This window comes from Pseudophryne corroboree, chromosome 6, assembly GCF_028390025.1.
Source record: "Pseudophryne corroboree isolate aPseCor3 chromosome 6, aPseCor3.hap2, whole genome shotgun sequence".
In the NCBI taxonomy this organism is placed as follows: domain Eukaryota; kingdom Metazoa; phylum Chordata; class Amphibia; order Anura; family Myobatrachidae; genus Pseudophryne; species Pseudophryne corroboree.
The window spans coordinates 739,784,490-739,798,393 of record NC_086449.1 but is presented as its reverse complement, the minus strand read 5'-3'; the positions used below and the strand labels follow the sequence as shown (position 1 = coordinate 739,798,393).

At 48.5% G+C, this 13,904-nt stretch overlaps 1 protein-coding gene across 3 annotated transcripts in view; it reads left to right on the top strand.

Moving 5' to 3' along the window:
- The window catches only part of RAD51AP1 (RAD51 associated protein 1), a 124,539-nt gene that overhangs the window by 66,329 nt on the left and 44,306 nt on the right, over positions 1 to 13,904 (top strand). For 2 of the 3 annotated variants that reach the window (XM_063928483.1, XM_063928482.1), the window contains exons 4-5: positions 3,131 to 3,240; positions 3,586 to 3,666. In XM_063928483.1, coding sequence (XP_063784553.1) covers positions 3,131 to 3,240; positions 3,586 to 3,666 — 191 coding nt within the window. The remainder of the gene's footprint in view (positions 1 to 3,130; positions 3,241 to 3,585; positions 3,667 to 13,904) is intronic. The other variant, XM_063928484.1, reaches the window with a different exon arrangement.

Here is a 13,904-nt window from a genome sequence, read left to right as displayed (position 1 = left end):
CATTCGATACGGCGATTCAAAAGTTACTTCAGACTGAAGTAATTATGCCTGTCCCAACTTATGAAAGAGGAACCGGATTTTATTCAAATCTTTTTGTTGTGCCAAAACCGAATGGTTCCGTCAGGCCAATCCTCAATTTAAAAGTTTTGAATCAATTCCTGAAAGTTTTCAGGTTCAAGATGGAGTCAATACGGTCGGTTATTGCGGGACTGGAACAAGAAGAGTTCATGGTGTCCATGGACATAAAGGATACGTACCTTCATGTCCCAATTTGGACACCACACCAAGCCTATTTATGGTTTGCAGTGGGTAAGAATCACTACCAGTTCAGAGCCCTACCATTCGGACTATCATCGGCCCCGAGAATCTTCACAAAGATAATGGCAGTCATGGTCGCGAAATTGAGATCATTAGGTGTAACGATAATCCCATATCTGGACGACCTGAGCAAGGCTCCCTCTCAGGACCAGTTGATCCGGGATGATCAGATCACTCATCAATTTCTGATCCGACACGGCTGGATCATGAATTTCAAAAAATCCAACCTACAACCAACTCAGAGGATTCAATTCCTGGGCCTTGTTTTAGATATGATACATCTGAAGTTTTTTTTCCCTGGAAGACAAGATTCGAGACATCAAGGAAATGGTACGTCAGGTTCTGCAGAACCAGACGGTCTCTCTACATCTTTGTGTAAAGCTTCTTGGAAAGATGGTAGCATCCTTCGAAGCGATCCAATATGGCAGGCTTCATTCCAGACCCTTTCAGCTGAATATGATTGCTCAGGGGGCAGGCATGCATTGGCTTCTCCATTGAAGGATTTGTTTGTCGCCCCAAGCCAGGACCTCCTTAATTTGGTGGTCGGTCGACAAGAATCTAGCAGCGGGAAAGAGGTTTGGAATCTGGGATTGGAAGATTCTTACAACAGATGCCAGTCTCAGGGGACGGGGAGCAGTACTGGAAGACCATCAGTTTCAGGGAAGATGCTCACCGCAGGAAAGCAGTCTTCCAATAAATATTCTTGAACTAAGAGCCATTTACAATGCTCTTCTTCTGGCGGAAGACCTAGTGAGGGCTCAACACGCAAGAGTACAGTCGGACAGTGTGACGGCAACAGCCTACATAAACCGTCAGGGAGGAACAAAAAGCTGCATGGCTTTAAGGGAGGCCACAAAGATCCTGTCCTGGACAGAAAAGCGCAACATAATCCTGTCAGCAGTCTTCATTATATGCATCCAGGGGAGTGGTCTCTACACCCACAGGTTTTCGAGGCAGTAGTACGACGGTGGGGCCTACCGCAAATAGACCTAATGGTCTCTCGAAACAACCATCAGTTACCGAGGTATGTGGCCAGGATGCCCATTCCTTCACCCAGACCTGAACCGTCTACATTTGACAGCGTGGTTCTTGAGACCAGGATTCTAGGAGACAGGGGTATTCCAAAATTGGCTATCCCCACCATGTTAGCGGCAAGGATGCCGGTCACTGCGGCACATTACTATAGTATATGGAAGAAGTACATAGACTGGTGTCAGTCTAAAGGTTGGAATTCCAGAGAGTTCCGCCTCAATAGACTTTTGCGGTTTCTCCAGAATGGATTAGATGGAGGTTTGAGGTTGCGATCCTTGAAGGTACAAGTCTCGTCCCTCTCTATTCTTTTCCAACGTCTGGCGTCCTTACAGGAGGTTCAGACATTTTTGCAAGGTGTGCTGAGGATACAACCACCTTTTCGTCCTCCCACTGCCCAGTGGGATCTAAATTTAGTGCTTAAATTTTTTATATCGCCAGTTTTCGAGCCTTTGGAGAAGGCAGATCTAAAATACATATCATGGAAAGTTACCCTGCTCCTAACTTTGGCATCAGCAAGAAGGGTCGCCGAGTTGGGAGCTCTGTCATGTGAAAGTCCCTTCCTTGTTTTTCATGAGGACAGAGCGGAGCTCCGTACAAAAGCGGAGTTTCTCCCTAAGGTGGTTTCGGGTTTCCACATTTACCAGCCCATTGTGGTCCCCTCCTTCCAGGGATTTGCAGAGGAGGACTTGTCTTTGGATGTGGTCAGAGCCTTAAGGGTTTACATACAGGCTACGACCTCTATTAGAAAGTCTGACACTTTGTTTGTTCTGTATGATGGGCCGAAGAACGGTTGGCCAGCTTCAAAGCAGACTCTTGCCAGATGTATATGAATTACCATCAAACAGGCTTATATCTCTAGTGGTAACAGGGTCCCATTTCGGTTGGGTGCACATACCACCAGATCAGTGGGGCTTCATGGGCTGCGGCTAGAGGAGCCTCCACAACCCAGCTTTGCAGAGCTGCAACGTGGTCATCAGCACACATGTTCACTCGATTCTACAAGTTTGATACGTTTGCATCTAGGGATACCAGGTTTGGATGTTTGGTTCTACAGGCTGTGGACAGCACTCCTGCCCATGGGAGTATCTTTGGGACGTCCCCAGCTGTCTGAAGAGTTCCAGTGTTCCCCTAGTGTATAAAAGAGAAAAGAGAATTTTGGTACTTACCAATAAATCCATTTCTCTGAATCCACTCGGTACACTGGACGCCCGCTTTGGTGCTGTCAGCCTGCGTGTTAAATTTAGTTAAAACGGTTTTTATTATTAGTTTAATGGTTCTTGGTTGCTGTTTGACTTGTTGCTACGGTTGGTTCCTCTCCATAGGGCCTTAGTTTTCATGTTCCCTCTTTGCTCCGTAAAATTTTTCAAACTGAGGGTTTGGGGGCGTGAAGGGGGAGGAGCCTGCTGTGCATCAATTTTTTTATTCAGTTTATGCCACCTCCGGTCTGCATACTTCACACCCCAGCTGTCTGATGAGTTCCAGTGTCCCCGAGTTGATTCAGAGAAATGGATTTATCGGTAAGTACCAAAATCCTCTTTTCAGGGTTTCCCTGAAAATAGTTTTTTTTTTTAATGTTATTCTTGTTTGAACAGGGTTATAGATGCAGTGTTTATAATCCAAATAGCTTATATGATAATAATTCAAACACATTTGTATTTAAGAAAATACTATTAATACCTGAAAAACAAATATATGTTGCAGTGCCTAGACTATTTCCTATACATATTTTGTCTATATGTTTCTGTTTAGTGATCCAGATGTGTTTGTTATATTTTGTCAGGGTGCCTTTGGATGAGAAACTTTACCAGAGAGATTTAGGAGTGGCTTTGGCACTCTCCGTGCAGAAAACAACCGCTGTTGTGGAAAATAATGAAAATACTCCACCAAATGGTATCTTTGCTCTCAATGGTGCTAAATGCTAGCGATATCCACATTGTTAAATGTTGTTTGAAAGACAGATGGACCCTTCCCAATTACATTCACCATAATCTACAGAAATATAGTGGCATATGTAGCCAGAAGGTATTCTGCGTACACTTGAATGGAATAGCAACCCTTCTGGTTATTTTGCAGAAGGCTAACATAGGAAAGCAATTAATACTTACCTTTTATGTTATATCAACACAACTAATGTGCTGGGTATTTGATTTGTGCTATGTGTAAGGAGACAAATTCTGGTGTTACTCTAAGGTTAGTTTTATTTGTACATTCAGATATTTTATTTTTGTGTTACAGAGGCTTCAACATACAATGTGGAGAATCATACAGATGCTGAAGTGTCTTTCTCAAATTGCAGTGTTGACAGCAGTACACTAGGTAACCCGATTCCACCTGTCCATACGTTACTGTTGGACAGAAGTTGTGCATTGTGTTGGAGCTCTAGTTTATCAGCAAAGGTTGTTCTCCTGATGTATAATACATAAGAGATGTAATTTGAATGGGTTATTAAGTCGACCACTATTGGTCGACATGTCCATTAGGTCAACGTGAACAATGTCGACATGAATTATTGTTCTCTTTTTAGTTTCGTTTTCTTTGTAAAGTAACGGGGAACCCCAATTAGGGCAGATGCGACAGATGGGACCATGCCTGCAAGTGCTCTATCTGACCTGGTTGCACAGGATGCGACCAGTCAGTTAGAGAGTGTTAGCAGCAACAGGGAAGGGAAACATCCCTCCGCTGCTGCTGTCAATGTTCCCGATCGATGTTTGAATTTTTTTTTTCTTTCTCTAACGTCCTAGTGGATGCTGGGGACTCCGTAAGGACCATGGGGAATAGACGGGCTCCGCAGGAGACTGGGCACTCTAAAGAAAGATTTAGTACTACCTCGTGTGCACTGGCTCCTCCCTCTATGCCCCTCCTCCAGACCTCAGTTAGAATCTGTGCCCGGCCAGAGCTGGGTGCTTTTAGTGGGCTCTCCTGAGCTTGCTAAGAAGATAGGTTTTTTTTATTTTCAGAGAGCTTCTGCTGGCAACAGACTCTCTGCTACGTGGGACTGAGGGGAGAGAAGCAAACCTACTAACTGCGGCTAGGTTGCGCTTCTTAGGCTACTGGACACCATTAGCTCCAGAGGGATCGAACACAGGTACCTAACCTTGATCGTCCGTTCCCGGAGCCGCGCCGCCGTCCCCCTCGCAGAGCCAGAAGTACAGAAGCAGCAGAAGCATGAAGTCATCTAAATCGGCGGCAGAAGACTCCTGTCTTCACTTAAGGTAGCGCACAGCACTGCAGCTGTGCGCCATTGCTCCCGCAGCACACCTGCACACTCCGGTCACTGTAGGGTGCAGGGCGCGGGGGGGGGGGGGGGGGGGGGGGCGGGCGCCCTGGGCAGCAATTAAGGTACCTTTTGGCAAAATAACACATATATCCAGTCAGGCACTGGATATATGTTCGAGCCCCCGCCATTTTTTACACATAGAAGCGGGACAGAAGCCCGCCGCTGAGGGGGCGGGGCCTTCTTCCTCAGCACACCAGCGCCATTTTCTCTTCACAGCTCCGCTGGAAAGACGCTCCCCAGGCTCTCCCCTGCAGTATCCAGGTGCAAAAAGGGTAAAAAGAGAGGGGGGGGGCACATAAATTTAGGCGCAAAACGATCACAAACAGCAGCTACTGGGTAATCACTAAGGTACAGTGTAATCCAGGGGTGGCCAACCAGGCAGAGACAAAGAGCCAAAAAATCTTGTTAGGTACGTCAAAGAGCCGACATTGAGCCAAAGGCGCGTGTGCAAAAATGGGGTGTGGCTTTATGCCAGCTAGGACACACCCCTGTTATAAAATACATTGAAAAAGACAGATCCAGCATAAGATACATTTTAAAGCCCGATCCAACATAAAATACATTGAAATAGTCACTTTCACATAAAATAATTGAAAAAAACAAATCCATATAAAATATATTGAAAAAGCCAGATTCACATAATACACTTCAGCTCCCCCATGTGTCACTCCAACCAGCTCCAACATATATCACTCCAACCAGCACCCTCCTACAGTATGTCACTAGTCAGCTCCCCCATTGTGTCTCTCCTGCCAGAACACTCCTGTGTCACTCCAGCCAGCCCCGACTTGTGTCACTCCAACCCACCCTCATATGTCACTGCAGTCCCCCCAACTTGTGCCCATGGGCTGGCTGGGAAGGGAGGGGGGGCAAGGTGCCATCTGACCCCTGGGCCAGTGCAATATAAGTGTTCCAGGGCCACTTGACTGCAGATTTCCTATAAAAAATGGGGCCGTTTGCTTGAGTCTGCCCCCCAGGCTAAAGATTGCCAAGCCCGTGATTGCAGCAGCCCCTTATGTGTCCTCTATTTGCCGGTGGATGTCTCACCTATAGTATTTGGCTCCCTCAGTTTTCAGTCCCTGTAGTGTCAGTGCGTGTCTGGCTGGAGTGCAGCGGTTTCTGTATCTGTTGTGGTCACATGACTTTGAGTGTTGGGAGCCACATTTGAGTAAAGAAAGAGCCACATGTGGCTCAAGAGCCACAGGTTGGCCACCGCTGGTGTAATCCCTGGGTTATATAGCGCTGGGGTGTGTGCTGGCATACTCTCTCTCTGTCTCCCCAAAAGCCTTTGTGGGGTCCTGTCCTCAGTCAGAGCATTCCCTGTGTGTGTGCGGTGTGTCGGTACGTCAGTGTCGACATGTTTGATGAGGAAGGATATGTGGAGGCAGAACAAGTGCAGGTGAATGAGGTGTCGCTGCCGACGGTGCCGACACCTGATTGGATGGATATGTGGAAGGTGTTAAATGATAATGTAAGCTCCTTGCATAACAGGTTGGATAAAGCTGTAGCCTTGGAACAGTCAGGGTCTCAACCCATGCCTGATCCTACAATGCAGAGGCCGTCGGGGTCTCACAAGCGCCCACTATCCCAGATGGTTGACACAGATGCCGACACGGAGTCTGACTCCAGTGTCGATGACGATGATGCAAAGTTGCAGCCTAAAATGACTAAAGCCATCCGCTACATGATTATAGCAATAAAGAATATATTGCACATATCAGAGGAAAACCCTGTCCCTGACAAAAGGGTTTATATGTATGGGGAGAAAAAGCAAGAAGTGACTTTTCCACCTTCACATGAATTAAATGAATTATGTGTAAAAGCGTGGGATTCCCCTGATAGGAAAGTAGTAATTTCCAAGAGATTACTGATGGCGTATCCTTTCCTGCCAACGGACAGGTTACGCTGGGAATCCTCCCCGAGGGTAGACAAGGCGTTGACACGCTTATCTAAGAGGGTGGCCCTGCCGTCTCAGGATACGGCCGCCCTAAAGGATCCTGCGGATAGAAAGCAGGAAGCTATCCTGAAGTCTGTTTATACACATTCTGGTACTCTACTGAGGCCAGCAATTGCTTCGGCCTGGATGTGTAGTGCTGTAGCAGCTTGGACTGATAATCTCTCGGAGGAGATAGATACCCTGGACAGGGACACTGTTCTACTGACCCTGGGACATATCAAGGACGCTGTCCTATATATGCGCGATGCCCAGAGGGACATTTGCCTGCTTGGCTCTAGAATAAACGCACTGTCCATTTCTGCCAGAAGGGTCTTATGGACTCGGCAATGGACAGGGGATGCCGACTCTAAAAAACACATGGAGGTTTTGCCTTATAAGGGTGAGGAATTATTTGGGGACGGTTTCTCGGACCTAGTTTCCACTGCTACGGCAGGGAAGTCAAATTTCTTGCCTTATGTTCCCTCACAGCCGAAGAAAGCACCGTATTACCAAATGCAGTCCTTTTCGTTCGCAAAAGAGCAAGAAAGTCAGAGGGGCATCTTTTCTTGCCAGAGGCAGGGGTAGAGGAAAAAAGCTGCACCATGCAGCTAGTTCCCAGGAACAAAAGTCCTCCCCGGCTTCCACTAAATCCACCGCATGACGCTGGGGCTCCACAGGCGGAGCCAGGAGCGGTGGGGGCGCGTCTCCGAAATTTCAGCCACCAGTGGGTTCGCTCACAGGTGGATCCTTGGGCTATACAAATTGTGTCTCAGGGATACAAGCTGGAGTTCGAAGTGACGCCCCCTCACCGTTACCTAAAATCGACCTTGCCAGCTTCCCCCATGGAAAGGGAGGTAGTGCTGGCGGAAATTCACAAGCTATACCTCCAGCAGGTGGTAGTAAAGGTTCCCCTCCTTCAACAGGGAAGGGGTTACTATTCCACTATGTTTGTGGTACCGAAACCGGACGGTTCGGTCAGGCCCATCTTGAATTTAAAATCCCTGAATATTTATCTGAGGAAATTCAAGTTCAAAATGGAATCGCTCAGAGCGGTCATTGCAAGTCTGGAAGAGGGGGATTTCATGGTGTCTCTGGACATCAAGGATGCTTACTTGCATGTCCCCATTTATCCGCCTCATCAAGAGTACCTCAGGTTTGTGGTACAGGACTGTCATTACCAATTCCAGACGCTGCCGTTTGGCCTGTCCACGGCACCGAGAATATTTACCAAGGTGATGGCGGAGATGATGGTGCTCCTTCGGAAGCAAGGAGTTACAATTATCCCATACTTGGACGATCTCCTCATAAAGGCGAGGTCCAGGGAGCAATTACTGATCAGCGTAGCACACTCTCAGGAAGTGTTGCGGCAGCACGGCTGGATTCTGAATATTCCAAAGTCGCAGCTGATCCCTACAAAGCGTCTGCCCTTCCTGGGCATGATTCTGGATACAGGCCAGAAGAAGGTATTTCTCCCGAAGGAGAAGGCTCAGGAGCTCGTGACTCTGGTCAGGGACCTCCTGAAACCAAAACAGGTGTCGGTGCATCACTGCACGCGAGTCCTGGGAAAGATGGTGGCGTCATACGAAGCCATTCCCTTCGGCAGGTTCCATGCCAGGATTTTTCAGTGGGATCTGTTGGACAAGTGGTCCGGATCGCATCTTCAGATGCATCGGCTGATCACCCTGGCCCCAGGGCCAGAGTGTCTCTTCTGTGGTGGCTGCAGAGGGCTCACCTCCTCGAGGGCCGCAGGTTCGGCATACAGGACTGGGTCCTGGTGACCACGGATGCAAGCCTCCGAGGTTGGGGGGCAGTCACTCAGGGAAGAAACTTCCAAGGGCTGTGGTCAAGTCAGGAGACTTGTCTGCACATAAATATCCTAGAACTAAGGGCCATATACAACGCCCTAAGCCAAGCGGAGCCTCTGCTTCGAGACCAACCAGTGCTGATTCAGTCGGACAACATCACTGCAGTGGCCCATGTCAACCGACAGGGCGGCACAAGAAGCAGGGTGGCGATGGCAGAAGCCACCAGGATTCTTCGTTGGGCGGAGAATCACGTGCAGGCACTGTCAGCAGTGTTCATTCCGGGGTCGACAACTGGGAAGCAGACTTCCTCAGCAGACACGACCTCCACCCGGGAGAGTGGGGACTTCATCAAGAAGTCTTCACGCTGATTGCAAATCGATGGGAACTCCCACAGGTGGACATGATGGCGTCACGCCTCAACAAAAAGCTAAACAGGTATTGCGCCAGGTCAAGGGACCCTCAGGCGATAGCTGTGGACGCACTAGTAACACCATGGGTGTTCTGGTCGGTCTATGTGTTTCCTCCTCTTCCTCTCATACCCAAGGTGCTGAGAATTGTAAGAAAAAGAGGAGTGAGAACAATGTTCATTGCTCCGGATTGGCCAAGAAGGACTTGGTACCCGGAACTGCAAGAAATGCTCACAGAGGACCCATGGCCTCTGCCTCTCAGACAGGACCTGTTACAACAAGGGCCCTGTCTGTTCCAAGACTTACCGCGGCTGCGTTTGACGGCATGGCGGTTGAACGCCGGATCCTAGCGGAAAAGGGCATTCCGGATGAAGTTATTCCTACGCTGATAAAGGCTAGGAAAGACGTGACAGCAAAACATTATCACCGTATATGGCGAAAATATGTTGCTTGGTGTGAGGCCAGGAAGGCCCCTACAGAGGAATTCCAGCTGGGTCGATTCTTGCATTTCCTACAGTCAGGAGTGACTATGGGCCTAAAATTAGGGTCCATAAAGGTCCAGATTTCGGCCCTATCCATTTTCTTTCAAAAGGAACTGGCTTCACTGCCTGAGGTTCAGACGTTTGTTAAGGGAGTGCTGCATATTCAGCCCCCTTTTGTGCCACCAGTGGCACCTTGGGATCTTAACGTGGTCTTGGGGTTCCTGAAATCCCACTGGTTTGAGCCACTTAAGACCGTGGAGCTAAAGTATCTCACATGGAAAGTGGTCATGCTGTTGGCCTTAGCGTCGGCTAGGCGTGTGTCAGAATTGGCGGCTTTGTCATGTAAAAGCCCCTATCTGGTTTTTCATATGGACAGGGCAGAATTGCGGACTCGTCCGCAATTTCTACCAAAGGTTGTGTCTTCGTTTCATTTGAACCAACCTATTGTGGTGCCTGCGGCTACTCGTGACTTGGAGGATTCCAAGTTGCTGGACGTGGTACGGGCTTTGAAGATTTATGTTAACAGAACGGCTGGAGTCAGGAAGACTGACTCGCTGTTTATCCTGTATGCATCCAACAAGCTGGGTGCTCCTGCTTCAAAGCAAACTATTGCGCGCTGGATCTGTAACACGATTCAGCAGGCTCATTCTGCGGCAGGATTGCCACATCCAAAATCAGTGAAAGCCCACTCCACAAGGAAGGTGGGCTCTTCCCATGGTCCTTACGAAGTCACCAGCATCCACTAGGACGTTAGAGAAAATAAGATTTTACTCACCGGTAAATCTTTTTCTCGTAGTCCGTAGTGGATGCTGGGCGCCCGTCCCCAGTGCGGACTTTCTGCAATACGTGTATATAGTTATTGCTTAATAAAGGGTTATGTTATATTGGCATCCTTTGGTTGATGCTATGTTTGTTCATACTGTTAACTGGGTAAGGTTATCACAAGTTATACGGTGTGATTGGTGTGACTGGGATGAGTCTTACCCTGGATTCCAAAATCCTTTCCTTGTAATGTCAGCTCTTCCGGGCACAGTTTCTTTAACTGAGGTCTGGAGGAGGGGCATAGAGGGAGGAGCCAGTGCACACCAGGTAGTACTAAATCTTTCTTTAGAGTGCCCAGTCTCCTGCGGAGCCCGTCTATTCCCCATGGTCCTTACGGAGTCCTCAGCATCCACTACGGACTACGAGAAAAAGATTTACCGGTGAGTAAAATCTTATTTTCTCTATCGTCCTAGTGGATGCTGGGGTTCCTGAAAGGACCATGGGGAATAGCGGCTCCGCAGGAGACAGGGCACAAAAAGTAAAGCTTTAGGATCAGGTGGTGTGCACTGGCTCCTCCCCCTATGACCCTCCTCCAAGCCTCAGTTAGATTTTTGTGCCCGGCCGAGAAGGGTGCAATCTAGGTGGCTCTCCTAAAGAGCTGCTTAGAAAAGTTTAGCTTAGGTTTTTTATTTTACAGTGAGTCCTGCTGGCAACAGGATCACTGCAACGAGGGACTTAGGGGAGAAGAAGTGAACTCACCTGCGTGCAGGATGGATTGGCTTCTTTGGCTACTGGACATTAGCTCCAGAGGGACGATCACAGGTACAGCCTGGATGGTCACCGGAGCCTCGCCGCCGGCCCCCTTGCAGATGCTGAAACGAGAAGAGGTCCAGAATCGGCGGCAGAAGACTCCTCAGTCTTCTTAAGGTAGCGCACAGCACTGCAGCTGTGCGCCATTTCCTCTCAGCACACTTCACACGGCAGTCACTGAGGGTGCAGGGCGCTGGGAGGGGGGCGCCCTGGGAGGCAAATGAAAACCTTTTTTGGCTAAAAATACCTCACATATAGCCTCCGGGGGCTATATGGAGATATTTAACCCCTGCCAGAATCCATTAAAGAGCGGGAGACGAGCCCGCCGAAAAAGGGGCGGGGCCTATCTCCTCAGCACACAGCGCCATTTTCCCTCACAGAAAGGCTGGAGGGAAGGCTCCCAGGCTCTCCCCTGCACTGCACTACAGAAACAGGGTTAAAACAGAGAGGGGGGGCACTAATTTGGCGTTAGAAATATATAAAAGATGCTATAAGGGAAAACACTTATATAAGGTTGTCCCTATATAATTATAGCGTTTTTGGTGTGTGCTGGCAAACTCTCCCTCTGTCTCTCCAAAGGGCTAGTGGGTCCTGTCCTCTATCAGAGCATTCCCTGTGTGTGTGCTGTGTGTCGGTACGTGTGTGTCGACATGTATGAGGACGATGTTGGTGAGGAGGCGGAGCAATTGCCTGTAATGGTGATGTCACTCTCTAGGGAGTCGACACCGGAATGGATGGCTTATTTAGGGAATTACGTGATAATGTCAACACGCTGCAAGGTCGGTTGACGACATGAGACGGCCGACAAACAATTAGTACCGGTCCAGACGTCTCAGAAACACCGTCAGGGGTTTTAAAACGCCCGTTTACTTTAGTCGGTCGACACAGACACGGACACTGAATCCAGTGTCGACGGTGAATAAACAAACGTATTCCTTATTAGGGCCACACGTTAAGGGCAATGAAGGAGGTGTTACATATTTCTGATACTACAAGTACCACAAAAGAGGGTATTATGTGGGATGTGAAAAAACTACCGTAGTTTTTCCTGAATCAGATAAATTAAATGAAGTGTGTGATGATGCGTGGGTTCCCCCCGATAGAAAATTATGGGCGGTATACCCTTTCCCGCCAGAAGTTAGGGCGCGTTGGGAAACACCCCTTAGGGTGGATAAGGCGCTCACACGCTTATCAAAACAAGTGGCGGTACCGTCTATAGATAGGGCCGTCCTCAAGGAGCCAGCTGACAGGAGGCTGGAAAATATCATAAAAAGTATATACACACATACTGGTGTTATACTGCGACCAGCGATCGCCTCAGCCTGGATGTGCAGAGCTGGGGTGGCTTGGTCGGATTCCCTGACTAAAAATATTGATACCCTTGACAGGGACAGTATTTTATTGACTATAGAGCATTTAATAGGATGCATTTTCTATATATGCGAGATGCACAGAGGGATATTTGCACTCTGGCATCAAGAGTAAGTGCGATGTCCATATCTGCCAGAAGATGTTTATGGACACGACAGTGGTCAGGTGATGCAGATTCCAAACGGCACAAAGGTGTATTGCCGTATAAAGGAAGAGGAGTTATTTGGGGTCGGTCCATCGGACCTGGTGGCCACGGCAACTGCTGGAAAATCCACCGTTTTTACCCTAAGTCACATCTCTGCAGAAAAAGACACCGTCTTTTCAGCCTCAGTCCTTTCGTCCCTATAAGAGTCATATCTGCCCAGGGATAGAGGAAAGGGAAGAAGACTGCAGCAGGCAGCCCATTCCCAGGAACAGAAGCGTTCCACCGCTTCTGCCAAGCTCTCAGCATGACGCTGGGACCGTACAGGACCCCTGGATCCTACATGTAGAATCCCAGGGGTACAGATTGGAATGTCGAGACGTTTCCCCTTCGCAGGCTCCTGAAGTCTGGTTTACCAAGGTCTCCCTCCGACAAGGAGGCAGTATGGGAAACAATTCACAAGCTGTATTCCCAACAGGTGATAATCAAATTACCCCTCCTACAACAAGAAAAGGGGTGGTATTCCACATTATATTGTGGTACTGAAGCCAGAAGGCTAGGTGAGACCTATTCTAAATCTAAAAAAAAAAATTTGAACACTTACAAAGGTTCAAATCAAGATGGAGTCACTCAGAGCAGTGATAACGAACCAGGAAGAAGGGGACTATATAGTGTCCCGAGACATCAGGGATGCTTACCTCCATGTCCAAAATTTGCCCTTCTCACTAAGGGTACCTCAGGTTCGTGGTACAGAACTGTCACTATCAGTTTCAGACGCTGCCGTTTGGATTGTCCACGGCACCCCGGGTCTTTACCAAGGTAATGGCCGAAATGATGATTCTTCTTCGAAGAAAAGGCGTCTTAATTATCCCTTACTTGGACGATCTCCTGATAAGGGCAAAGTCCAGGGAACAGTTGGAGGTCGGAGTAGCACTATCTCGGATACTGCTACAACAGCACGGGTGGATTCTAAATATTCCAAAATCGCAGCTGATCCCGACGACAAGTCTGCTGTGCCTAGGGATGATTCTGGACACAGTCCAGAAAAAGGTGTTTCTCCCGGAAGAGAAAGCCAGGGAGTTATCCGAGCTAGTCAGGAACCTCCTAAAATCAGTGCATCATTGCACAAGGGTCCTGGTAAAGATGGTGACTTCCTACGAAGCAATTCCATTCGGCAGATTTCACGCAAGAATTTTTCAGTGGGATCTGCTGGACAAATGGTCCGGATCGCATCTTCAGATGCATCAGCGGATAGCCCTATATCCAAGGACAAGGGTGTCTCTCCTGTGGTGGTTACAGAGTGCTCATCTTCTAGAGGGCCGCAGATTCGGCATTCAGGATTGGATGCTGGTGACCACGGAGGCCAGCCCGAGAGGCTGGGGAGCAGTCACACAAGGAAAAAATTTCCAGGGAGTGTGATCAAGTCTGGAGACTTTTCTCCACATAAATATACTGGAGCTAAGGGTAAATTTATAATACTCTAAGCTTAGCAAGACCTCTGCTTCAAGGTCAGCCGGTATTGATCCAGTGGGAAAAACATCACGGCAGTCGCCCACGTAAAT